We start from the raw sequence: 25,321 nt of genomic DNA, 5'->3' as shown, positions 1-25,321 counted from the left end.
ACCTCAAGTTGGCTATTTTTTTGTAAGTCATTCTTCTTGCATATATGACTCTAGCTATAAAATTTCCTCCTTCAAAATATGGTTGCCAGACACCTTCCACATAGATCACAGAATAATTGATCCCAGTTCCAAAAACCTATACAAATGTATAGATGCCTTTCTTGTTTTCCCTACTCTTCCATCACATGTTTTTGTTAGCCAATTAACTTTTTTGTTTTTAAATTTTATTTTTTGAACTTAAACATCAAGCGAAAGAACAGAGAATATAAAAAGATTATATGAAACCACGACTCTATTTCATGCCACTTTTTTAAAAATTTATTTATTAATTTATTTTATTCTATCAACAATCACTTCCACAAGGTTTTGAGTTTTAAATTTTTCTTCCCCTCCCTCCTTACTTCCCTCACCAAGATGGTACGCAATCTAATATGGGCTATATATATACATTCTTATTAAACATATTTTCACATTAGTGATGTTGTAAGTAAGAATTAGAACTAATAGAAGGAACCACCAGAAAGAGGAAACAAAACACAACAGAAGAAAAAAAAATACCAAAGTATGCTTTGATCTGCATTCAAACTCCATAGTTCCCTTCTTTGGATGTGGACAGCATTTTTCATCATGAGGCTTTTGGAGATGTCTTAGATCCTTTTATTGCTGAGAGGAGTTAAGTCTATCAAAGTCAGTCATCACTCAATGTGGCTGTTACCATGTACAAGTTCTCCTGGTTCTGTTCACTTCACTCAGCATCAAACCATACAAGTGTTTCCAGGTTTATCTGAAGACTTCCTGTTCATCATTTATTATAGCACAATAGTATTCCATTACTTTCATATATCACATTCACAATTATGATAACTATTTGTGTCTTTCTTTTCATCCTTCCCCCCCCCCGTTTATGCTTTTCTTTCTCCTTTTCCCTCCTCACCAATGTTTTGCTTTTGACCACTGCTTCTCTCAGTCCCACCTCCCTTCTATTAGCCCCCTCCCTTTTCTTTCGCCTTTTCCCTCCTACTGCCTATAGGGCAAGTTAGATTTCTATGCCTAACTGATTATGTTATTCCCTTCTTAAGCCAAATCTGATGAGAGTAAGGTTTAAACAATATTCATCTCCCTCCCCTCTTTCCCTCTGCTGTAATAGGTTTTTGTACCTTTTCCTGTGATGTAATTTACCCTTGTCTGACTCCTCCTTTCCTTTTCTCTCAGTAGATTTTCTTAGATCAGATTAATTCACTTACTTGGATCCATTTAACCCCCTTAATTAGATTTTTTTCATCATTACATCTAAGTCAATTTATATTCACCCCCTTTATGTATGCCCCTTTAACATGGTGTAATAACAATACAGTTCTCAAGAGTTACAAAGTGTCATCTTCCCTTATAAGGATGTAAACATTTTGCCCTTATTAATAACATGTTGTTACTTTCTGTCCCATTTACCTTTTTATGTCTCTCTTGAGTCTTGTATTTGAAGATCAAATTTTCTGTTGAGCTCTGGTCTTTTTATCAGGAAGGTATGGAAGTCCCCTATTTTGCTGAATATCCATCTGAAAGATCATGCTCATTTTCGCTGGGTAGTTGATCCTTGGTTGTAATCCAAGCTCCTTTGCCTTATGGAATATCATATTCCATACCCTACGGTCTTTTAATGTAGAAGCTGCAAGGTCCTGTGTAATCCTGACTGTGGTTCCATGATATTTAAATTAATTTCTTTCTGGCTGCTTGCAGTATTTTCTCTTTGACCTGGTAATTTTGGAATTTGGCTACTACATTCCTTGGCATTTTCAATTTGGGATCTCTTTCAGGAGGTGATAGGTGGATTCTTTCTATGGCTATTTTACCCTCTGGTTCTAGGACCTCAGGGCAGTTTTCCTTTATGATTTCCTGAAAGATACTGTCCAGGTTCTTTTTTTCATCATGATTTTCAGGTAGACCAATAATTTTTAAATTGTTTCTCCTGCATCTATTTTCCAGGTCAGTTGTTTTACCAATGAGATATTTTACATTTTCATCAATTTTTTCATTCTTTTGTTTTTGTTTGACTAATTCTTGCTCTCTCATAGAGTTATTAGCTTCCATTTGCCGAATTCTAATTTTTAACAAATTGCTTTCTTCTATTAGATTTTGTACCTTCTTCCCCATTTGGCCAATTGTATTTTTTAGGGACTTGTTTTCTTTAGTACACTTTTTTTCCAGTTGGCCAATTGTATTTTTTAAGGACTTGTTTTCTACAGTTAATTTTTGCCCTTCCTTTTCCAAGCTATTGACTCTCTCTTGTATACCTCTCATTTCTTTTCCCATTTTTCTTTCTACCTCTCTCATTTGACTTTTAAAATCCTTCTTGAGCTCTTCTAGAAGGCTTTTTGGGCTTCAGACCAGTTCATATTCCATTTTGAGGTTCCAGATGTGGGTTTGTTGACAATGTTGTCCTCTTCAGAATTTCTGCCTTGATCTTCACTCTTCCCATAAATAAGAATCTATAGTACGTTTCTTTTTGCTCATGGTGTTTTCTTATTCCCTGGCCTTTAAAGAGATTGGGCTCTCCTGCTGGGGAGCAGAGGGCACTGACCCAAGCTTCTTGTGCTGGGAGCCTAGGGCCTGGTCGATGGCTTTGTGTGCTGGAACCTCCAATGTTGGCAGTTGGAGGCTATAGGATTCTGGCAACTTACCTGGTGTTGGGCTGGAAATAGCAACACTGAAAACTCTAGGGGTAGGATTGGGTAGTGTGGCTCCTGGAGATTTCCTGCTCACCCAGGCCTTTCCTTCCTTTTGCTTTCTTCAGCTCTTTTCAGATGGATGTTGTAGGGTGTTTATCCTCCTGGGGCCCTTTGCAGTACTGCTTCCCTTAGTTCTGCTGAGGAACTGGGAGAGGTAGTTGCTATAGAATGCCAAGGCACTTGGTGATTTTCTAAGCTGGTTTCCACCGGTTCCCCCACCCTCACTGAGGCACTCAGAGTCCAGGTGTTGGTGTTTGCCTGCTCCACCACCTGGGCTTCAGGATCTCCTCCTGATATGCTGAGGTGGGGCTTTCCACTAGCTTGCCAGGATGCCTTCCATTCTGTACTGCTCCCCTTCCCCCAGGGTAAGAGGGACCTTTCCAGTTAATCGCTCAAACTACCTGAGCTACTGGACTGCTGTACTCCATCTGGTTCAGCTGTTCCAGGGTTTTTCCTGGGGTGATATTTTCTGGGCTTTCAGGGATCAATAAGGGAGAGTAAGAGAGACTTACCTCTTACTCTGCCATCTTGGCTCCCAGAAGCGGAAGCATCTTCATGCCACTTTTTTTTTTAATTTAATTTTTTTTTTAATTTTTTTTTTCCATATGCTTTTGAGTTGAAAAATTTTTCTCCCTTTCCCCCCACCCACTCTCCCCAAGACGGCGCACAATCTGACATAGGCTTTACAGTTACATACCCATTAAACATATTTTCACATTAGTAAAGTTATAAGTAAAAATTAAAACCAATAGGAGGAACCATTAGAAAGATGTAACAAAATTCAACTTAAGGTAAAATTAAGTGAGAGTGATTCGACTTCCATAGTTCTTTCTTTGGATGTGGACAGCATTTTCCATCCCGAGGCCTCTGGAGATGTCTTAGATCCTCGTAATGCTGAGAAGGGTTCAGTTTAACATTCTTAGTCATTGCATAACATCGCTGTTATTGTGTACAAAGTCCTCTTGGTTCTGCTCACTTCACTCTGCATCAGACCATATAGGTCTTTCCAGGTTTTTCTGAAGTCAGCCTGTTCATTATTTCTTATAGCACAATAGTATTCCATTACATTCATATACCACAACTTGCTCAGCCATTCCCCAATTGATGGGCATCCTCTCAATTTCCAATTCTTTGCCACCACAAAAAGAGCTGCTATGAATATTTTTGTACATGTGGGTCCTTTTCCCATTTGTTTGATCTCTTTGGGATATAGCCCTAGAAGTGCTATTGCTGGATCAAAGGGTATGCACATTTTTGTAGCCCTTTGGGCACAGTTCCAAATTGTTCTCCAAAATGGTTGGATCATTTCACAACTCCACCAACAATGTATTAGCGTTCCAATTTTCCCACATCCTCTCCAACATTTATCATTTTCCTGTTTTGTCTTCATGCCACTTTTTAAAGTACATAATAATTCTACATGTTACTTTCAAAACTGCCCTGCTTGTCTATGCTTCCTTCTAAACGTCCTTTTCTTCTCTTCTGTGCATTTTAAAAAATGGTTCAATGGCCCTCTTTTAAGGGTATGGCATCAATTGTTGCTGCCCCCGTCTTCCTAACCTAGCTACCAATTAAAAAATTAAAACGGGGAAAAATAAACAACCCCCCCCAAAAAACCCCTTGTACATTAAGTATAGTTAAACAAAACACATCTATACAGTGTCTCTGTACCTATTATAGTCCATCATCTTTAATATGTTTCAACATCTCTCTTCTCAAGACATGCACTAGTCAGGTGTTTTATTTCACAATGCTGTTGTCCTTGTACAAATTTTTCTCAAGATTATACTAATTTCATTCTGAATCACTGCCTACTACCCAATATTCTCTACAATGCTTTACCATTGCAAGTGATGCTTCCTCTTGTCTCTCCTATGATCATTCCCTTTTAGTCTCCTTTGCTGAATCATCAGCCTGCTCCATCCACTAATCCAGAGTTTGGTGGGACTCTTCTCTTTCTCTACCTCTCTGCTGGTGATGTCATCAGCTTGCATTGCTTTAATGAATATTTCTATGCAGACAGTTCCCATATCTATATATCCAGCCCTAACCTCTATCCTGAGGTTGAGTTTTACATTACAAAATGTCTCCGGGGCATCTCTAGCTCCCACTGGCACCTCAAATTCAATACCAAAATGGATATTGCTATATTTTCCTCAACACTTCTCCTCCCTCCAAAGTTCTTTAATTCTATAGAGGACATCGCCATCCATCTAGTTACCCAAGTTCTCAACCTTGAAATCATCTTTGATCCTTCCCTCTTCCTTACCCTCAATATATAATCAGTTGGCGAATATTGGTAATGCCACAACTGCAACTTCTCTTATATCTCTGTTCCCTTCTCTCTACTTACCCAGCTTATATCCTAGTTCAAGATTTCCTCACTTCTGAAATGGATTATTGAAATAACTTCCTAATTTTCGTCTTCCTGCTTCTAGTCTTTCCCCCATTCCGATCCATTCTCCACACAGTCGTCAGATTGTAATTTCTAACACATATCTGACCATGTCACTCACCTACTAAAAATCAGCAGCTTCCTCTTTTATTAATAAAAAAGTACCAGTTCCTCAGTCTAGCACCTAAAGTCCTTAACCATCCGATTCCCACTTATCTTTCTAGTCTGATTTCATATTACTTTACTCCATTAGTCAAATTAGCCTACCCGTTGTTTTCCAAATTCAGTATTTCATTTTCCACCATCCATGGCTGTGCTTTTATTTAAAAAAAATTTTTTCAATTAACAAAAATTAGTTTTCTATCTCACCTCCCCTCCATTGAAAAAGAAAAGCAAAACATTTGTAACAAATATTCATAGTTAAGCAGAACAAACTCTCATATTGGTCATATGAAAAAAAAAATTATCTCATTCAGCATCTTGATTCCATCACTTCTGTCAGAAGGTAAGTAGCAAAGCTTCATCACTGGTCCTCTGGTATCACAGCTGGTCACTGCATTGATCAGAGTTCTTTCAAAGTTGTTTGTTTTAACAGTGTTGCTGTGTTATGAATTGTTCCTGGTTGTACTCGTGTCACTCTGCATTATTTCACAAATGGTATCCCAAGTTTCACTGAAACTATCTTTTTCATCATTTATAGCACTATGGAATTCTATTATATTCATAATTCCATAATTTGTTCAACCATCCCTCAATTAATGGGTACCCCCTTAGTTTCCAGTTCTTTGCTACCACAAAAAGAACTACTGTTTTTGTGTATGTGAGTTCTTTTCCTCTTTCATTGATCTCTTTAAGGTAAAGGACTAGTAATGGTATTGCTGGGTCAAAAAGTATGTGGTTTAGGGATTTAGCAGTCATAGTCCCTAATTGCTTTCCTAAATGACTGGACCAACTCACTGCTCTACCTGGTGCATTGGTGTGCTGGTTTTCTCATAACTCTTTCAATATGAACTCTGCCAATCTGAAGGGCAACTTCAGAGTCACTTTAATTTTTATTTCTCTAATTATTAATTATTTAGAGCATTTTTTCCTCAACTGGCTATTGACAGTCTAGATATCTTCTTTTAAAAAAACTGCCTGGTCATCTACTTTGTCCATTTATCAATTGGGGAATGGCTCTTATTGTTACAAATTTGAATCCGTTTTTTACGTATCTTGGAAATGTGACCTTAATCTTCAGTAATTTTGCATAGATTTCCCTCATGTCTGGAATCAACCAATCAACAAGCATTCATCAAGCGTCTATTATGTTCCAGGCATTGTTCTAGCCACCAGGGCTGAGGAACCTGCAGCCTCCAGGCCACATGTGGCCCTCTAGGTCCTCAAGTTCAGCCCTTTGACTGAATCCAAACTTCACAGAATAAATCCCCTTAATAAAAGGATTTGTTTTGTCAAATTGGGGCTCAGTCAAATGGCTGAACCTAGGGGCAGCTAGGTGGCACAGCAGATAGAGCACTGGCTCTGGAGTCAGATGGACCTGAGTTCAAATCCAGCCTCAGACACTTGATATTTACTAGCTGTGTGACCCTGGGCAAGTCTCTTAACCTCAACTGTTTCACTAAAAAAAAAAAAATTTTAAATAAAAAAAAAATAAAAAGGCTGACCCCAAGGATCCAGAAGGCCATACATGGCCTCAAGGCCACAGGTTCCCCACCCCTGTTCTGGGCCATGGGACTACAAAAAAAAAAAAGGAAAAAAAAAAAAGAAAAAGTCCCTGCCCTTAGGGAACTTACCTTCTAATAACAGAAATATGTACATATATAGAAAATAAATAGAAATAAATACAAGGTAATTCTGCATGGCAAAGACGCTAATTGCTAAGGGGATCAGGAAACGCCTTATGCTGAAAGTGGCACTTGAGCTGAGTTTTGACATAAACTTCTAGTTTTTCAGTCATTTCAGTCGTGTTTGACTCTTCATGACCCCATTTGGGGTTTTCTTGACAAAGATACTGGTGCGGTTTGCCATTTCCTTCTCCGGCTAATTTGACAGATGAAGAAACTGTGGCAAACAGGGTTAAGTGACTTGCTCAGGGTCACACAGCTAATGTTTGAGGCTGCATTTAAATTCCGGTCTTCCTGACTCCAGGCCAACTGTGCCACCTAGCCTAAACTTTGACATAAACTAAAAAAGTCTAAAAATTAGAAGTGAAAAGGGGTTACATTCTAGGCACAGGTGACAGGCATTGCAAAGCACAGGAACAGAAGAGAGAAGGTCATGTATAAGAGAAAACATGAAGGCCAATTTGGCTGGAGCAGACACTTTGTGAAGGATAGTAATGCACAATTACTCTGAAAAGGTAGGTTGAAGCTAGTTTGTAAATAGCTTTAAATGCCAGAGGAGTTTGTATTTGACCCTAGAGATAAAAGGGAGCCACGGGAGATTATTGAGGAGAAGAGTGACATAATCAGATCTGTGTTTTAGGAAGATCACTTTGGCCACTATGTGAAAGATAGGTGAGAGAGGTCAGCGCATGGAGGCAGGGAGACCAATTAGGAGACTCTTCTCATAGGCTAGGCAAGAGGTGAGGAGGAAATGAACTACGGTAATGGCTGGGAGAGTAAATCACTATAAGAGTCGAAGACGGATACAAGAGGTGTTGTGAGGAGGAAGAATCACTAAGACTCAACAACCCGCTGTATGTAGGAGACAAGAGAGCTGAGAGGGTAGGTAAATGGAAGGCTGATGTGTCCTTGATATGAATACAGAAGTTCAGAAAAGGTGTGTGTGTGTTTGGATGGGGGAAGATAATGAGTCCTGATTTAGATGTGCTGAGTTTGAGATGCCGCTGGTGCAGTCTGAAATTCCAACAGGTATGGTAAGTCCAGTAACTCGCTTCTTCCTTGCCTCCTCTAAAGCACAACTTCAGTGCTACCCCGGACCCAAGACCCTTCCTGATCCCACAGCTGATATGGTTGTCCACCTCTCAAAATCACTTTGTGTTTTCCATCTGTGGATATATTGTTTCTCAGTAGATGAATGGAAGGAAGCTTTTGAGGGCAAGGAATGTTCAGTTTTTATCCCTGTATAGCCTATGTCTATCATAATGCCCTGCACTTAATAAATCCTCAGCCTTGATTTTAAAAACATCTTCCTGCAGGGATCCTTTCTCAACCCCTCCTAATTCTAGTTCCCCTTTTAATTATTTCCCATTTATCCTATATACAGCTTGTTTGTACATATTGTTTGTTTGTGATCTCCCCCATCAGACTGTAAGCTCCCTGAGGGCAAGAGCTGTCTTTGACCTCTTGTTGTAATCCCAACACTTAGTACAGTGCCTGACACATAGTAGGTGTTTAATAAATGCTTACTGCCACAATTGGAATCACACAAGACCTGGCAGGGGTGACCCAAAAAGACCTTTAATGTTCCAATGTCTTAGACCATTATATACCAAAGAGCAAAAGAACCGGGGGTTTCAGCCAAAAATATCATACCCAGCAAGGCTAAGCATAATCCTGAATGGGAAAAAAGGGCACTTAATGAACTATCAGACTTTCAGTACTTTGTCAAAAACAAACCTGAACTTAATAGAAGATTTGACATACAAGAACTAAGAGAAATATTAGGTACCTACCAAAGACTAATTACAGGGAACTCAACACGGACAGAGTGTTTACATTTTATGTATATAAAATGTAAAACGCATGTCTAAGATTGTTATTAGGAACTGAGTAGTTCATAAGAAAGACTGGGGTAGACCTGAGTATGATAAGACTTCAAAAAGTAAAACTGTTTAGGAAGAGCTAAAAGGAGTAGTTATCTTACACAAATGAGGTGAGAGAGGAAGAACCAAAACAGGGGAATTAGAAGGGGGAGGAGGCCTGTTAGTTCTGGAAACTTACTTTCATTGGGAATGGTTCAAGAGGAAACAATACATATATATCTAGAGGAATATAAAAGTATTCTAAATTCAGAAAGAAATAAAACCCTAAGGGGATAGGGAGGGGGGGAGAGGATAAGGGAGGGATCTCTCGAGGGGAGGGTGAGGGAATAGGTTATAGGGAGTTACAGAAGGGTGTTTAGATTTATGAGAACAGGAGGATAAGGGAGGGATGGGGGGCAGGGATAGGTTAAGTAACAGGAGGGCAAGGTAGTGGACAGAAATGAAGTAGAGGAGTCAGGAGGGACGGGAAATAAGATATGAACAAACACAGCAAAGATCAGGAGCAGAATTTGTTAGGGAAAGTATATGTTTATATATACATATATATGTATATATACACACACACATATGTATATGTGTATATATGTATATGTATGTGTATACATCTATATATAAACATATCTATGCTTAATTGTAACCTTGGTGGGGGGAGGAAAGGAAGGGGGAAAAAAGAACAAAGTGAAAAGTACACAGCAGAGAACAAAAGAAAGCTTACAAGGAAGCAAAGAAAAGATGGATAGTTTTCAACACAATTCATAGTATTTATTATGAAGACTTTTTTGAAATGGAAATTTATTGCTATATGTTTTGAATCCTCTCTTAAGTTCTGCTGTGCACATGACATGCTTTTATTCCTTTTTTTATTTTGTATTTAAGTTTATAATGTTTCTTTTTCTTTTCTTTATTGTATATTTATGTTTTAATATTTAAGTCTAAATTTTTTTTAATTGTAAAAATAAATAAATTTTTACTGACCAAAATTTTTGTTGAAATGAATTAAAGGTCTAGCCAGGAAAGTCAGTGCCACAGCTTTCCATGCCCCTCTCCCCCAGACTAAAAATATGATTATTCCTAAGGCCACTCGGAAGAATATTAGTTATGTCAGAATATCGGTTAAAAAGAGGTAAAATTGCTGGGCAAGAGGCATTTCACTTTAAAAGTGCCAAAATGTTGATTTACCATTACTACTCAGGGGCTAATTGGGGATCCATCTCCTAGATGTCAATGAGTTCCTTTTGACAATTCAAGAACTAAATCCACCTAGATATACTGCAAGACAGACCTTTTACTAAGTTCTTCCTTTCTCTTTACTTAATTAATGGTGTTACTGCAAAATACCTCTTTTTAAAAAAAAACTCATTTACTGATGTTGAGTGAAGTGAGCAGAACCAAGAGAACGTTATACACAGTAACAGCTACAGTGTGTGATGACTAATTTTGATAGGCTTAGCCCTTCTCAGCAATGCAAGGATCTAAGACATCTCCAAAAGTCTCATGATGGAAATGCTATCCACATCCAGAGAAAGAACTATGGAGTTGGAATGCAGATCAAAGGATACTATTTGCTTTTTTTCCTTCTGTTTTGTTTCTTCTTTCCTGTGGTTCCTCCTATTGGTTCTAATTCTTCTTCACAACACGATTAATACAAAAATATGTTTAATAGGAATGTATATGTAGAGCCTATATCAGATTGCACACCATCTTGGAAAGGAGGTGGGAGGGAGGGGGAGAAAATTTAAAACTCAAAAGCTTATGGAAGTGAATGTTTAAAACTAAAAATAAATTACTTTTTTTTAAAAAAAAAAGTCATTTAGATCATCATTTTAAAAGAAAGCCCTTGTCAATGTTTTTTAAAAAGCAGATAATAATGTCAAATTTACAGAGGAGAAAGTCTCCCTCTTGAGCATGTCACAGTAGGTAAATGACCAGGCAAGAGTCTCAATTCTCAACCTTAATTTTAAAAGCAAGAACTCCCAAAAAATAGGAAGCAGAGACTCAAAGCTCTAGAGATGGAAAGCATCTCAGAGGCCATCTAGCCCATCCCCCTGAGGCTCAGGGAAGTAAATGACTTGCCCAAAGTCACTTGGCTAAAAGCGAGCAACAGAGGTGAGATTAGAACCCAGGTCTTCTGATTCATTCCTGAGCCAGTTCTTTTTCTACTATTAGAGATGTGTCCATTGTATAGCCCATGGTAAGGGTTAACTAAAGAAATCTTCATATTCTCTCTTAAAGGAAGATGTTACTACTCTGCTTTGCTGAACTAAGAAACTAAAATTTAGAGGTAAAGGCAATGTTCCATAGGCTCTCCAAACAGTAAAGCCAGAAAATTTTTACCAAAGTCCAGAGAACTAGTAGTCTTCTGTTACCTGAACATTCAGGATGCTCTCATGTGAAGTCCCCATGTGCCCTTACTCTCTCTCCTTCTTTCCTGGCCCAGTGTCCCCCTAGTTTCTCTCTCAAAGCCTGTGACTAATAATAAATTATAATACACTTTTCCAGGGATGGATGCCAGTTCATAAATTAGGGGGTAGGAAATACCAGACCAAATGACTTATCAAAAGCCACAGAGGGTATCAGCATTCAATCCGGATTTAGAACTCTACTTTTCATCTACACCACCTGAGCTCAGAGCAGGAGACTGACCATTAAGGTTTGAATGGGACATTACTCTGCTTTGCTAGCATTTTTGAAAACCCACATTCAATCTCGTACATGAAAGAGAAGTAAGGATTTGAAAATGTTTAAACACCACTGCACTTAATTCCAAATGATGTTGTGAATGATGAATGGTGCATTAGTAACTTCACATACCACTTTCCTAGCTTTGTGAAGAGTAAAGCTTCCATCAAAGATCACAGTCTTTTCCCCAAGAGAAAAAGATACGATGTCTGTAATTGGAGCCTAATTGGTCAGGTTCCCTTTCTTTAAACACTTGTGCACATCAAAAAAAAAAACATTGAAAACATATTACTCAACAGTTTTCACTATTGTGTCATTTCTCTCAATTTTAAAGTTTTCCTTTGACTTAACCTACCTAAAACTTACATGAAACTTATATAAGCTAGTCCGTGGTCAAAAAAAACAAGTAAAATTCTGTTTCTTTTGTCAATAATTTATACCAAGAAAAAGCAACACAAGAATTCTGTACGTTCATGACAAGATAAATCTGTGTATGTCTTAACATTTATAATATCTTTCACATTCGCTGTCTCATAAACTAATACAGTTTGGGGAACATTGTACATGATTACTACCATAATAGTTAATAATAAAGTGTGGTGCAAGGCACTTTGCAATTAATAACAGTAACAAAAGAGTTTTAAGACTGATTTATACCCTTTCTTCTTCACAAAAAAAAACTGAGAAATAGGATTGTAAAGTATAAAACATTAAAACCCTACAGCTTCTCCAACTCCATATTTATACACAGAATGAGGTCTTATAGTTTATGTCAAATGTGACAATATAATTTTCCAGAACCAATTTCAACCCCAAATTACTGATAACATTTCCACTTCTGTGTGGCATTCACTAGGGGTCATCGTCCTGAAGCTGTGATGGCTAGAAAAGGGTCAATGGAGGGCAGACAAGAACGGCATTCCCTTTTCTACTCGGCCAAGATGAAAAGGCTCGCTGTACTCCTTTTTCTTCCCAATGAGGAGAGGGTGCCTTGGGGGCAGGCGGCGGGAGTGAAAATGGCTCAAGATTGAACTTTTTTCTCCCCAATAAAAGTGCTATGCTTACATGTCTCACATAATATATTCCATGGATTCTCACATTTGGTGACGACAAGCCCAAGGGAAGAAAACACTCCCAATGAACTGAATCTATGTAGGCCCTTCCTTACTGGGCAGGTCAGGCTCACTGATACTCATTCACATCAATCAAGAGAAGCCTTCTTTATCTCTAAGCCTTCAATTCTTACCTCTTCTCTGGTTGAACTTGAGCTTTTGCTCTTTGTGTGTGTGTGGCTGTTGCCGCTGCCACTGCTGCACCAGACTGACACCTCCACAGTCCAGGGACTCTCCCATGACTGCTGCCCCGGCTGCTTTTCACCACTGCAATAAAATTAAAATAAATGTAGTGTGAAATCTGGTTGGAAAGTAATTGCTTTGAAAAGGTGTACTAAGAGCCTAGTTCCTGGATTTATATAAATGTGGAGATCTGGGGAATCTGAGTTCACTTTCTCACTGTCTTTTGCAGGAAACAAAAGGATTTAAAAAGGCATTCAGAACCAGAATATCATTTATTTCAGTTAGTTGTTCCATTTCTGCTTGTCTGTCAGCCTATGAAAATAAAATAACAGATCTGCTCAACCAGATTGAACTACTGCTGAAGTGCCTCGTATAGGTAATGTTCTTCTATCACTAAATCTCCAAAGTGTTACCCCCTGGGGATTTATAATGAAGTCAAAGTTTAAGTCCTATAGCAGGCTCATGGTATGTGTGAGGAGCCACGAGGCTGACTAGTTCCCATGGCCTGTTTCTACCAGCGTTCAAGTGATGGAATGAAAGCTGACTCAGTCCCTCCCATTCTAACCTTTCCCCGAGAGTCAGTGTTGGTAACTGAACAGCGTCCTCCCACATTTTGACTGCATTAAAAGAAAAGGGATTGGGGGCAGCTAGGTGGCTTAGTGGCTACAGCACCAGCCCTGGAGTCAGAAGCACCTGAGTTCAAATCCGGCCTCGGACAGTTGACACTTATTAGCTGTGTGACTCTGGGCAAGTCACTTAACCCCGCTGCCTAGCCAAAAAAACAAAAAAAAAAAAGGACGGGTTAAAATCTCACCTCAAACATTTACTAGTGTGTGATCCTCAAATTACCCAATGTCTCTGTGCCTCAGTTTCCTCATCTGTAAAATGAGGGGATTGGACTCAATAAGCCATAAGATCCCTTCCTCTACTAAGCACCTACTGTGCAGTAAGCACTGTGATTGGTCTTGGGGAATACAAAAAAGAGTCCTGATCTAAAAGAGTAAGTCATTGCTGGGGGATAAAACACGCACACAAATGAGTATAAAATACTCAAATGGATCTATGATATTATCTAGTTGGAAGCTCCCTCCCTCCAATGACGCAGGTCACACAGCGTCCACTCTGTGTAACAGATCAAGCCAATTCGCCAAAGGTCACCCTCACTTTCCCCTAATACGAGAAGGGCAGCAATGGAGCCCTCTGCTGTCCACCCCCTCCATGTGTCAGCAGGTGTGACCAGTCCACATTCTCTTCCTATCATAGAATTCCTTGCTAACATCTTTACTCCTGTTCTACTTCATTGTTTACCTGCTCAGCCTGCTCAAACGTTTCTCTATGTGCCTAATATCCTCTAGAATCAAGGCTTCTTAAATTTTTTCCATTCATAACCCCTTAAGCACTTCTTAAACTGTGGATCTTCCAGGACAAGTGTGTTGCATGACTCATCACCATATAGCAACACCAGGAAAATGACTGTATTAAAATGATGGGCCTTTCCCTTTATGAGAAGCAGGAAAAAATGCTTACAATTTCTCAAAAGCAATCCAATCGGGTTTTCCCCTCCTGTTCAACTCCAGATCCAACCAAGAGTCCAACTGTCCAGTCTGTCTCTGCTAAACGTACTGATGGCCAAAGGTGTCTGATCAAAAGCATTTTGAAATCTGGGCAACAGACATTTTTTTGTGTACTTGGTCTTTCCCATGTGGAAAGATAATAGTGCTCTCAAAAGAAATAAAAAAGTGGGAAGGCCGAGTTTAGGGAAGAAAATGGCTCTGTTTATGGATGTGTTATATTTGAGACCTCAAAGGCAAATTCAGGAGGAGATCTCTAGGAGAAAGCTGATGATATTCAAGAGAGAAAACCGGACATATAGATTTGGGAGTTGTCTACATAGAGGTGATACTTTAACCTATGGGAGCAGATGAGATCAGGGATCTCCAAGGAACAAAGTATAATCAGGGAGAGAAAAGGGCTCAAGATAGAACAGTGGGGGGTCACCCACACCACAGGGGCAGCTGGTAAATAATACTGAGAATATCAAGAAGGGGCAATCAGAGAGGTTAAAGGTTAGTATCACAGAAATCAAGGGAATAGAGAATATGCAAAGGGAGAAGATGATCAACAGAATACAGCACGCAGAGAGGTAAAGGAGGATGAGAACTGATAAAAGACCATCCATTCAACATTCAATTTAACAGTTTATTAATCACTTATTATGTACAAGACACTGAGCTAGATGATCAGGATAAAAAACAAAGAGGCAGGAACTGTCTCCCCTCCATATATCCAGCACCTGGAGTGATCCAATGCCCTTCATAGTAAAGGCAAGTGGGGCCTAAAAGGGAAGATACACCATGGTTTCATCCACTCTGGAAAATCCAAGTATGTACTAGCTGCGTGACCCTGGGCACGTCACTTAACCCCACTGCCCCCCCAAAAAAGAAAATCCAAGTATGATATTTGAAATTTGTCATTTATAACCTTAGTAGTGTGCCCATGCTAATAATAATAACTCACATTTATACAGCGCTTGAAGACTTGCAAAGCACTTCTCATACATTATTTCATTTGACCCCCATGGTAAATGTGTAAGGTAGACAGATCATGTTATTAACTTCAGAATACAGATGAGGAAACTGAGGTTCAGGGAAATTAAAACTCATTTCTTGCTATCTCCCAAACAGAATCACTATTCATTGCATCACCCTGCCTCTCAACTGGGGCGTACCAGGCACTTGATGTTTCTAGGCTGAAAAAACTGGTTATTCAGTGGTGGAAGGGCACTCGGTGACTCAGACAGGTGCCTCTAGGAATCTTCCCAGCTTCTGTAACCAACCAGTAACACCACAACACATAACATGTGGACGCTCCCACGCCTCATACACTGCACACACAGCTGCCAGGAGAAACCTTTGCTACACCCCTGCAGTCAGTGAGGATGGGTCTAAAATCCCTTTCTCCCAACCAGGGCTCCCAAGCTTTTCTTATGCAAGCACCTATCAGTAAATAAACACTGTTTCATAGAATTTACATCCATTCTCCCAACAACGACCTCTCCCCTCCTGCTCACCTTCCAACTGGCATAGCATGCTAAGCCGTAGAGGAACCTCCAACACCACCTAGTGCCGGGATGGGGACCCTGCCGACTGGAGGCCACATGGGGCCAGTTTGGATTCACTCAAAGGGCCGCACTTGAGGACCTAGAGGGCCACACGTGGCCTTGAGGCCACAGATTTCCCCACCCCTGAATCCTACTCTAACCCTCTCCTTGTACAGATGAGGAAAATGAGATCCAGGAAAGTTACGTGAATAGTTTGCACAGGGTGTAAGCATCAGGAATGGGATGTGAACCAATCTGGAATCTGAAGTCAGTACCCTGCATCACACTACTTGCATTTTTCTCTCCTCCTCCTCCTCCTTCCCAACAGGGTTGAGGGCCGTAACTCTCTAAGTACAGCCTCAATAAACTCCAGTTTATTTATATATATGTGTGTGTGTGTGTGTGTATGTATATATATGTATATATATATATATATATATACATATACACACAATGATATGATATAATATAATATAATATAATTAATATAATAGAATATAATTAATATACTATAATTAATATAATATGATATGTCTTCTGTTTGAACTTAAATTCCTTCACAACCGGACACTTCCTACCATTCTGGTTTCTCCTTGATTGGTTTTCTTAATCACTCTACCCCCCTCCCCCCACTCTAAAATCCCGGTCTACTCGCCAGACTCCTCCTCCAACACTCCATCTCCCACCTCCCCGCCTTTGCCCCGGCTGTGCCCCCAGCACAGAATGCTCTTCGTCTTCACTCCCTCTCAGGGATTTCCCCTCTTCTTTAATGACTGATCCACCTGCATTTCCAGGAGGAGGCTCGTCCTGGCCCTCCCACCAGTTAGTGCCTTCCCGTCTCGGATTACTCTTCATACTCTGTATCTCTTATCTCTGTACATGTGCTCCCCGTTAGATTGTAAGGATGGCAGGCACCCAGTTTTTGCCCTTCTCTGTCTCCGCCCAGCAGTAGGCACCTAATCAATGCTTGTCGGCTGGGGAAGAGTTGACTCTAACACCCACTTTGGTCCCCCCCCCCAAGTTTGCCACACGATGACAGCGCTGCCTGGCAGGATAGCAGCACTCCCCTCATTTTACAGAAAAGGAAACCAGGGCCCTGAAAGAGTGAATTCCCTGCCCGGGATCTCACAGGGATTAAGTGACAGCGACAGAATTCGAACCCAGGACCTGAGACTCCACAGCCTGCGCTTGCTGCCCCGCGCCCCGCGGGCTCTGCTGTCTGCATCCCGGGTGGGAGCTCCTGCACCTGAGTCATCCCCCAGTCCCCGGAACCCCCGCACCACAGGCGGGGCCGCGGAGCCCCAAAAGCATCCCGCGACCCCCTTCCTGCTATCGCGATCCTCGCGGCCCGCAGCGACAGCCACGACCGCGGCGACGAGCCCGCGGGGCACTTACAAGGACCCAGGAGGCGCGCGGCGGCGGCCATGTTAGCTGTAACTGGAAGCTTTCAGGCGCTCCGCAAAGGCCGCGGCACCGCTCCCCGACGGCTCCTGCGCACGCGCGCCTGCTCCTCCCCACGGCGCGAGTCTGCTCCAGCCCCGGGCTCCGGCTCGCTCGGCTCCTTGCTGGGCTCCGAGCTCGGCCCCCCGCAGGGACGACGCCGAATGCTCCGCTGCGCTGCAGCACCCGCAAGGGAACTGTGCCTCATCTGCCCAGGGGTCCGGGGGCGGGGAGGGGCCGAAGGGAGCAGAGGAGGGGCTGGCTCCAAGCCCCACCCCTCCTCGCCTCTGCCCTCTGAGGACGGGATTAAAGCAGGGCTGGCAGAGTAAAGTTTGCATCTCTCGCTTATCTCTTATTCCTTTACCACTGCATCATGCCTTCAGCCCTTGGAAAGGACCTTGGAGGGCGTGCAGTCCAACGCCTTCCTTTTACTGTTAAGGAAACTGAGCTTAAGTGATTCAGCTAAGATCGTACGAGTGAGAGTGTGATTTGAACTCAGACCTTCAGACTCCAAAGCCGGTGGTTTGGTGTTCTCCCAGTGTATCAAGTTGTTGGCTCATATAAAGATCTAGATATACTTTACTATTCCATAAAATTTCCAGTTATAGATTGAGCTGGAAAGGGCCTCTGAGGCTATAAGAATAATATTTACATATCACTTACTATGCGCTGCTTTACAATCATTATCTTATTTGATCCTCACAATAACCCTGTAGTTATTATGTTCATTTTATAGATGAGGAAACTGAGGCAAACAGAGGTTAAATGACTTGCCCAGGGTTATCCAGCTAAAAAGTCTTAACCCTGGGAGGTAGATGCTGTTATTAGATAGATATAGATATAGCTATAGCTATAGCTATAGATATAGCTATAGCTATAGCTATAGATACAGATATAGATATAGATAGATGTGTGTGTATTATGTTATTCTATGTTATGCTATGCTATGCTATGTTATGTTATGTTATGTTATGTTATGTTATGTTATGTTATGTTATGTTATGTTATGTTACGTTATGTTATGTTATGTTATGTTATGTAGATGAGGAAAACAGGTTAAGGGACTTGCTGAGGTTCACACAGCTAGTGTCTGAGGCTAGATTTAAACTCAGGTTCCTTCTGACTCCAAGTGTGACACTCTCCCACCTTACTGCTCCACAAATGTGTGTATGTATGTATATGCATATATATGTGTAAATATATACACACATGAATATACACATATGTAGTTTGTACATAATTGTTTTGTTTGAATGCTGTCTCCCTTATTAGAGTGTAAAATCCTTGTTTTTGCTCTTCTTTGTATCCCTAGTGCCCAGCACGGTACTTAATAATTGCTTGTTGTTATACTCCTTCCTAGTCTGGCATTCCATTTCCCAGCCCTGGGCCTTTCTTTCCCTAGGCCTGAAATGCATTCTATCTTTACCACCACCTACTACAATCGATGTGACTGCCCTCGTCTCCAAAATCACCTTGTGTCCAGTTTGCACAAATTTTGAACCTACCTATCAGTGTATGTTTTGAATTAAAAGCATTTATTAAATGTTTACGATGTGTCAAAAACTGTGCCAAACCCTCAGGATTAAAAATACAAAAGTGAGATAGTTCCTGCTCTCAAAGAGCTCCATTTGATGGGGGAGACAAAGTATGTAGGGGAGCAGTAGCTGGAGAAGGGGCCTTTGGTCTGAAAAGCAGCAAAGATGGTGCACAAACGTTGGGGCAGCCAACTGGCACACTCTTTCCAGAGGCCATGACAATGTGATTTTGATTACAGATCTCAGAGCAGGCGGTGGAAGGGGAGAGTACATGGACATGATCTCTAAGAATATTTGGGCAGATGGTTTAGTTCCTTCCAGGCCTGGTCCCTGGAGGACTTCTTGGGAGGGTGGCATCTCAGAAATGGACTCCTGGGCAGAAAATATCTGGGTAAAGATGAAGCTTAGAATGTAATCTCCTAAAGGGCAGGGGAAGTTTCACTTTATATCCTTAGTGCCCGGCATGAAGTAGGCTCTTAATAAAACCTTGTTGGTTGCCTAGTGTCCTTATCTATTCTGTATTAAAATATATATGTATAATATATATACACATACATACATACATACATACATATATATACTCTAAGGTTGTATGTAACCTCCTTGAGATCAGAAACAGTTGTTATCATTATCTTTGTATACTCAGTAAGTACTAAGCATAGTGCCTTGTGTATATTAGTTACTTATAATTGGCAACTTGAATTGTCTGAGCTCAGAGGAGAGAGGCTTATCACCAAGATGGCCACAACATCCCATGAATTTTTTTTTAATTGTTTTTGGTTTTGTACCTGAGTAGTTGAGGTGCTGATCAAATTATTCAGTTTCCTAAAAATGATTATTTCTGTTGCAGTGGGAGCCCCAATTAAAAGGGCCAGTCTTCATCAGCATCTAAAGGTAAAATCAAATGGGAATTTGATAGGATTGTTGCTCTGAGAAATGGAGAATGATAGTTTTAATTGTTTTCCTATATTTCATCACCAAATCTATATTTAGCTAAGATTCTATTCATTCTTTATTGCCCTTTCAAAGAGTTTTTCTAGTATGATGGACGTGCTTTCCTGCCAAAAAAACCCTGAATCTTTTACCTATGTTTAAATTCAGCACCAGAAGAAGCAGTATGTCTAAGGTTGGAGAATTAGAAAGCAAGAGGAAATTAGGAGTCTGAATTCCCTTTTCACTTAGTCGCACCTGCAATACCCTGGATAAGTCAAGTAACCCTATCTCTGGCCACATTCCACTTTCTGCCAAATGAAGATAATGCTTATCTATTGTCTATCTACTACACAGACTCCATAATGATTGGTGAGTAGGCAAAAATTGGGCAAAATTTCATAGGAACTCAAAGAGTTTGCTTGCATTTTAGGGTTTTTTTAAATCAGACTCATGATGGGGCAAAGGTTTGTAAATATTATATACTTTTAGGGGACAGAAATCCAGTACATTTTTTAAAGAAAACCATAAAAAATTACTTGTATTGATCTTTTTAAAAGCAACCATTTTCATATTATTTTAATGCATATCAAAACCATTTCATTGTTAAATATATTCATTTAGCACCTATATTTATAAATCATATTACTCATTTGTGGATTTTTATTGATATGCTTTCATTTTTATTAATTTTAAATCCAGTTGTCCATTATTTATTTATTCAACAAGGATTTAAGTGCCTACTAGCTGCTGGGGATACAAGCACAGAAACAAAAACAAAAAAAATCCCCAAACACTTCCTGCCTTTGAAGTCATTCTACTGGAGGACAAGGGGTACAGAAATAAGCAAATACAAATCTTACACAAAGAAAATGAAATGGGAAGGGAAAGTACTACCAAGTAGCTCAGAAAAGGTGGCTTCCTCTAGAAGGTAGAGGCAAAGAAGAATATTCTATCCCTCCCAGTCTCCCTATCTCCCAGGCATCCAAAAGTCTGGAGATAGGGTGGGGCTGCAAGTAGCCTGGTCTGGCTGGAATGTCAGAATAGATGGATTAGAACCAGGCTATGCTTCCAAAAGGGATCTTGTATTTCATAGTAGGAGTCTTGGGACACTAAAGCTTTTCAGGTAGCAGAGTGACATCGTAAGACCTAGGCTCAAGGAATATTAACTTGACAACTGCGTAGAAGATAAGAGTCATGTTTCCAGAGATCGAGATGTACAAAACTGATACATTAGTACTGGTATGTGGTGTGTAAAAATGAATTCACTACTCTTCACCTAGAAGGAGTATCTCTATTATCATAAAAACTTGTTTGATATTACTAGAAGGTAGTTCGGTCTGGAGCCAGAAGAGACCTCTCTGGGGGACAATCCAAACCATAAGCAAGTCACTTAACCCGAGTCTGGTTTAAAGGGGTGAGGGACGGTAGTAGTAATACCTTCAGTACCTCGCAGCATTGTTGTAAAAATCGTGTGAGATCATGGATGCTTTGCAACTCCCTGCATATTTTAATTAGCTCATCAGGCTACTTAAGTTGTTGTTATTCAGTTGTGTCCACCTCTTTGTGACCCCATTTGGGGTTTTCTTGGCAAAGATACTGGAGTAATTTGCCATGTCTTTCTCTAGCTCATTTTACAGATGAGGAAACTGAGGCAGACAGAGGTAAGTGGCTTGCTCAGGGTCACACAGGTAGGAAGTATCTGAGGCCAGATTTGAAGTCAGGTCTTCCTGACTCCAGGTCAGACACTATTCACTGCACTCCTTTACACCTGACTGGTGCAAAATCTGAATGCAACCTATTAGCACTGTTATTTTTCAAAATGTACCTACATGCATGTTTTTTCTGACATGTCTTATCTTATGGGTACAGACAAATACAGGATGATCACACCACCATAAGGGCTAGTCAATAAGATAAACGTAATTATTACTGTGCCAGACACTGTGCTAAGTGCTGGATCAGCTTTGTAATATATAACTTTCCATTCCTAAGATTAAAATCAGGGTCTTTAGAAAATCAACAGTGCTTTATACTCTATAAATATTGGATAATGATGACATTAAGATTAGCAGAATGATGAAAAGCTAAAACAAAATTTTTTCTGAAGTGAATAGATTCATGGATTTAGACCTGGAATGGACCTTAGAGATGAGTGATCACTTTCATTTTACAGGGAAGTTAACTGAAGCCCAGGTGACCAGGTGGCGTCGTAGTGCCCAGAGCGCTGGGCCTGGAGTCACCAAGACTCCTCTTCCTGAGTTCAAATGTGGCCTCAGACACTTACTAGCTGTGTGACCCTGGGTAAGTCACTGAACTCTGTTTGCCTCAGTTTCCTCATCTGTAAAATGAGCTGGAGAAGGAAATGGCAAACTACTCCAGTATCACTGCCAAGGAAAACCCGAAGGAGGCAGACAGAACAATAGCAAACTGAAGCCCATAGAGTTTAAATGGCTTGTCCAATGTCAAACAGTCGGGAAGCAGACAGAATATGAACCCAGGTCCTCTGATTCCAGCACTACACCACACTGCTGCATTACCTCCTAATGAGATAATTCCAGGGAAAATAAACTGGAAAGGACATTGAGTTACAGAGCAAATTTAAAAAAAAAAACCTTCACTAAGACCCATCCTCCGAAGGCTCAGGAAACATCGTGAAGATCTTCTTGCATAGAGTAGGTAATTGTTTTACTTCTATTTTCCACATTTACCAAGAAATACTTATGCAGAAACATTCACTTTCTACACAGAAATGTATATGAATGAAAGAAGCCCTGGGCGGCCCCAGATAAGCAGCCCAGCAGAGCAGAGGATTTATCAGAGGCTGGGTGACTTAATTAGTGGATAAAGCACTGGCCTGTCACAGATAGGACCCAGTGTGTGAGTTTTGCTGAAGACCTAAATAAAAAGAATTTGTTGGTTTCAGCTCAGTGCTTTGGGAGAGGGGGGAAAACCTAAATCATTATTTGTCATGATTGGCACCTCTGAGCTGCTGCATAAACTAAGTTTAGATTACTTGGGCTGTATCTCCTTCATCAGAAAAAGGGGGCAAATTCAGTGCAAAAGAAATTGTAGCCAAGGAAAGCAGAAGCAATTTGCATGCCATAATTATCATCTAATCCATAGCTCCAACGTGCCAACTATCATTTGTTTACCACAATGATGCTGCAGAATCCTCCATCAGTGAGCAGAAGTTGCATGAACTCACTCTTACCCAATTACCCAGTTTACACAACAGCTAGTCAGGATCAGAGGTGTAGTTATTTGCCTGTCACACTCAGTCATTTCATCCTTTCCCCACCAACTTTGAGATTATCCACAACGTTCTTAGTAGAGGTGTTTGTGTATCTGAAAGTTCTTCCTAAATTATCATAGAAATATTTCCCACACTTCGGTCCTTTTGACTTGTCCACAAATTTGGCATACAGATGTTCCATACCACTTATGCTATACCTGGTAAGGTAAGACAAGTAGTATTATCCCCATTTCACAGATGAGGAAAAGTGAGGCTTGGGGCCTGTTACGTGATTTGGCCTGGATCAAGAAGAGATGGAAGCAGGATTTAACCATTAGTCTCTCCAAGGACTCCGTGCTGCCATATGATCATTTTGTCCAGGTTCTTTTCCAGTACACAAATTACCAGTGGTGCTTACACATGCAAACTCCAGGTTAAATAACCCAGTTCTCATAATCATCAAATCTTCAGAAGGTCGGGGGTCACTGCTTCAGTTCTTTTTCTCCTTTCCTGGAGCTCTGTGGACCCTATCTGAACTCTTCACATCTCAAGTCTAGAGATCCACTCCACATTCCTCTGTCTCCCCAACACCAGGTGGTGTCAAATCATCAGTTATCTATTCTTCAGGAAGTACCATCTAGCCAATGACTTAAAATGATAATAGAGGGGCTGATGAGACATGATAAGTCATGGCAACGGAGAACTAGCATTTGAAATGGAGAACTAGCATTTGAAATTTGAAAGAGTATTATGACAGACTTGAAAAGTATTAATAAAGCTTTTTATCATGGGTCCAAAGACACTCCCTAGTGCTAACAGCAAAAAGCGTAGCCATTGTAGGCCCACAGGAATATATGTCTGATTGGTAAAATTTTAAACTTCTAATATAGAACTGAAGTTCTAAAAATTGGTGAGCTGTTCACTGAAGTCTGGTGACAGGTGGATGATTCTGACTATAGATACTTGATGCTTGTGACACACAAAAGTAGCCTACTTTTTTAGAATTCCCAATCAAGTCTCTTTAATCACATCGAAAAATTGGGACATGGTAAAGATAAGTTTAAGCTGCTAAGGTGGCGCAGTGGATAGAGTATCTGGCCTGGTTCAAATCTGGCCTCCCAAACACTTTGTAGCTGGGTGACTCTGGGTGAGTCACTTCACCCTGTTGGCCTCAGTTTTCTCATCTTTAAAAGGAGCTGGAGAAGGAAATGGCAAACCACTCCAGTATTTTTGCCCAGAAAACTTTAATGGGGTCATGAAGAGTTGGACATCAACTGAAAACGACTGAACAAAGATAAGAACTTAGCTTAATATAAGAATAACACATTACCCATTTCATCCATCCTCAACTACAAATTAATGTTTGTGCAGCTGCACTGTTGTATCACTGCTTAATTTCATTATACCCTTTTCTCCTCCTGAAACGTCCAAGGGGGGAATTAGTAATAATAGCTAGCATTTATATAATGCTTTTAAGTCTGCAAAGCACTTTACAAATAACTCATTTTTCCTCACAACTCTGAGAGATAGGTACTATTATCCTCATTTTGCAGATGAAGAAACTGAGTTGTGACTTGCCATGTGTCACACAGCTTATAAATGTCTGAGGCAGGTTTTGAACTCAGGTCTTCCTGACTTCAGGTCCAGTATTCTTCCTCTTTGCCACTGAGCTGGTTAATAGTGCTAAGAAAACCAAGTTCAACAAAATTTTATTTTTGTTTATGCCTGAACAAAGTCTGACTTGTCCCATGTCAATCAATATGGAATAACTACGTGGAAGACCCATAATTCCTTTTTACTTCTTTCAGAAGAAACTAGGGGTCACACATAACCAAATCAGCAATTTCCTAGCTGATTTTATTCCAGGACTACAATCATGGCAAAGCACTATGAAATGATGATGTCATCATCACCAAAGACTCTAAACCTCATTGACCATGCAACTATCCAGGGGACTTTTGGGTACTAAAGGGGAGGGAAGAAGCAGAGTAGGGAAAATAGGATAGAAAAATGCACTGGGGAGAATTGAGGGGGACAAGGAAAGAAGGCGGCAAGATAATGAGGAAAGAAGGGAAGCAGGAGAGAGCCATTTTGGCAACTAGGTCAGTAAGGGTGCTATTAAAAGTATGAAGCACTACTACTGAGCAGTGACCTTTATGGTTAATTCCCTGGCATGGCTGCCAGGTACCTACTGTTCTCTGCCCTCTGCCTAGTGGTTACTTCTTGAAAGAGCAACTGAGGCCCCACTGCTGCCATGCCAAG

At 40.5% G+C, this 25,321-nt stretch overlaps 1 protein-coding gene across 1 annotated transcript in view; it reads right to left on the bottom strand.

Moving 5' to 3' along the window:
• Positions 1–17,561, bottom strand: part of FECH (ferrochelatase) — a 49,761-nt gene extending 32,200 nt beyond the window's left edge. Inside the window, exons 1-2 of the mRNA XM_020994668.2 lie at positions 17,315–17,561; positions 12,771–12,903 (exon numbers count right to left, since the gene is read on the bottom strand). Coding sequence (XP_020850327.1) covers positions 12,771–12,903; positions 17,315–17,345 — 164 coding nt within the window. The 5' untranslated portion in view covers positions 17,346–17,561. The remainder of the gene's footprint in view (positions 1–12,770; positions 12,904–17,314) is intronic.
• Between the last annotated feature and the right edge of the window lie 7,760 nt (positions 17,562–25,321).

The sequence above is a fragment of the Phascolarctos cinereus genome, unplaced genomic scaffold, assembly GCF_003287225.1.
Source record: "Phascolarctos cinereus isolate Bilbo 61053 unplaced genomic scaffold, phaCin_HiC Scaffold_4;HRSCAF=312, whole genome shotgun sequence".
NCBI classification, from domain to species: Eukaryota; Metazoa; Chordata; class Mammalia; order Diprotodontia; family Phascolarctidae; genus Phascolarctos; species Phascolarctos cinereus.
The sequence above is the reverse complement of the archived record's forward strand: the minus strand, read 5'-3'. Positions and strand labels throughout refer to the sequence as shown.